The 2,223-nt window shown below is 53.3% G+C and overlaps 1 protein-coding gene across 1 annotated transcript; it reads left to right on the forward strand.

Moving 5' to 3' along the window:
* Positions 1-777: 777 nt before the first annotated feature.
* Positions 778-1,262, forward strand: DACRYDRAFT_112741 (uncharacterized protein; the record flags this gene model as incomplete). The annotated part of the gene is made up of 3 exons (XM_040769493.1): positions 778-815; positions 869-907; positions 956-1,262. 3 exons carry the CDS (start codon positions 778-780, stop codon positions 1,260-1,262), a joined length of 384 nt encoding a protein of 127 aa, XP_040623359.1.
* Between the last annotated feature and the right edge of the window lie 961 nt (positions 1,263-2,223).

The following is a 2,223-nucleotide window of genomic DNA, read 5'->3' on the forward strand; positions in this document are numbered from 1 at the left end:
GTGCGCTCACTCTCTTCTTCGTGCACCCCGCCGGCAGTACATCCCGATCGCCCACGCGTGCCTCTGAACCGCCCCTTGCGCCCCCTTCCTCCATCCACCACCATCTGCCAATGAATGCGTACTTACCTACACAAGCGAGATACTGATCCATCATGGATAATGCCGAACACCTGCCTCCGGCGTCATCCTGCACCCTCTCTCCTCCCCCTGCACTTCTCCCTGTATGTACGTGTTCACCGGTCGTCGGAATGACTCTGACATCAATGCGAAGGGGGACATGATACATGCCTTCCCACCTTGGATAACTGTGCGTATCCTCTCCTTCCCCATAGTACCAGCCGTGACTGACCGCCAAGTTGGGAACGAACCCTGCACTTCTAGCTGGAAGCCAAGGTGTGTGCTCCCTCTCATCACATCCCGCTCTGACACGTTTCCCAGGAACGAATATCCACTAAATTCACCTCTCGCTATCATGAATGCTCGGTGTATGTGTGCTGCAGTGAACAGGACTATAAATCGGTCTTATCATAGTCCTCATCGAGGTTCTCTCAGAGGTTCTTATCGCAGGCTCTGTATTGCTGGTGCGCCACTTGCGTCTCCTGCCGTCCCCTCTCACATCACACTGACTGCGAGTTAATTCACCTCTTTTCGCTTAGATATGTTCTCTGGATGTTTCTGCCTCACTCCCATCTCAGGAGTCGATGCCGCCAACGCTCAGCACTGGGTCCTCCGTCGCGTGCCCTCCGCACCCCATCCAGTTGCAAGAACCTCTCAAGCATGGCACACCGCCTGTCTGGAATCGATGCGCCCACTGTGTACGTATCCTAAGTTCTCCTTCGTCGTCAGCATCACCATGAATTTCATCCAGAGGAGCACATGACGCCTGCCGATTCCCTCCTTCAGCATTGTACGTAGTCTTTCCTGCCCTATAACGCACGTTGTGATCGATTGCCAGGTTACGAATCCACCGCGCACTCTCTTCTATGTGCACCTCGTCCGCAGTGTACTCTTGTCGACCTTCACAAGCGTTCGCCTCGTCCTCTTCCACAAGCGTCGCCGACCACTCCGCATGCTCGCCTCTCACAAATGCTGCGGCGCACCGTACCAACGGATTACGTCGTTCTGCTCTCTCCTCTACGACTTTCCCCCGCGGACTCAGTCACACTCCCAACCTCTCGCTTGCCTTTACCACCAGGCTCTCCGCAAGTATTCCCTACCTACGGCGTATCCGATCAATCAGTCATATCCTCTATCCGTCATAGAATCCGCTGTCGGAAACACCTGAAGACATATACCTGCTGTCAACCATCACTAGCACTACCGTGCCCTTTCTTCCGCGAACCCATCGTCTTGTAAGAACCTCTTCTCAAGCGTACTGTGCCGACAGTCGAGCTTTCGTCCCTTGTGCTCAGATGACAACGGTACGCCAATGTCATCAATTTCGCTTTCAAGTCTCTAACTTTGGTTCAGACCTACATGTAGTAACGCCCCGCTATGTCGCAAAGTGCGCCTGATGATTATCTGGCCCAGGTCGGCGGTTGATCGTGCCCAACCTGCACGTCGGACTTTGGTTCTTATACCCACCAGCTCTCGCACTATGGTGTGTGGCTCTCTCCCCTTACTGCTCAATAACATTCAACCCTGCTTGTACCATGTGTAAGCTATCGCCGTTGTCTCTCTTTTCGCACTTGATCATTGCACACGTTCCTGTCAACCACCACGGAGTATACCGCCCATCAGTGCATAGGTTTATGCATATTCTCCCTGCTAATCCCTCGCAGATCTTGTCATCATCGTCTATGGCGGACAATATGGGAGAAGCACTTGCTGCGTATCTTGGTTGCGGGAAGTGTCTCGAACAATGGACCTGCTTTCCCCTCTTGGAACATTTCGCTTCATGTGGTTCCAGGGCGGCTGTCAGGGAATAGCCCCTCATCACCTCGCTCTGTACGCCTTCTTCCCCTGGTCCTGTCTTCAACGTACTCACCACGTGTATCTGTTCGTCATCGGGTTACAGAAGCGGTCCGCGTCGGAATCCTCATGAGCAGCACATTCATCTGCTGTTCCGCCGGTAATGATCAGATGTGAGCTGAGGTGAGTCTTGGATCGATCAGGCGTCAGGAAGTATGCTCTCTGACGGTAATGATCATGGGTATGTCTCGCTCCCTAACACCCTTGTTCTCGTTTACTAACTTCTCCCGGGCTTAGCTGTTCTCAAGTCAT

The sequence above is a fragment of the Dacryopinax primogenitus genome (assembly GCF_000292625.1).
Source record: "Dacryopinax primogenitus strain DJM-731 SS1 chromosome Unknown DACRYscaffold_86, whole genome shotgun sequence".
NCBI lineage: Eukaryota > Fungi > Basidiomycota > Dacrymycetes > Dacrymycetales > Dacrymycetaceae > Dacryopinax > Dacryopinax primogenitus.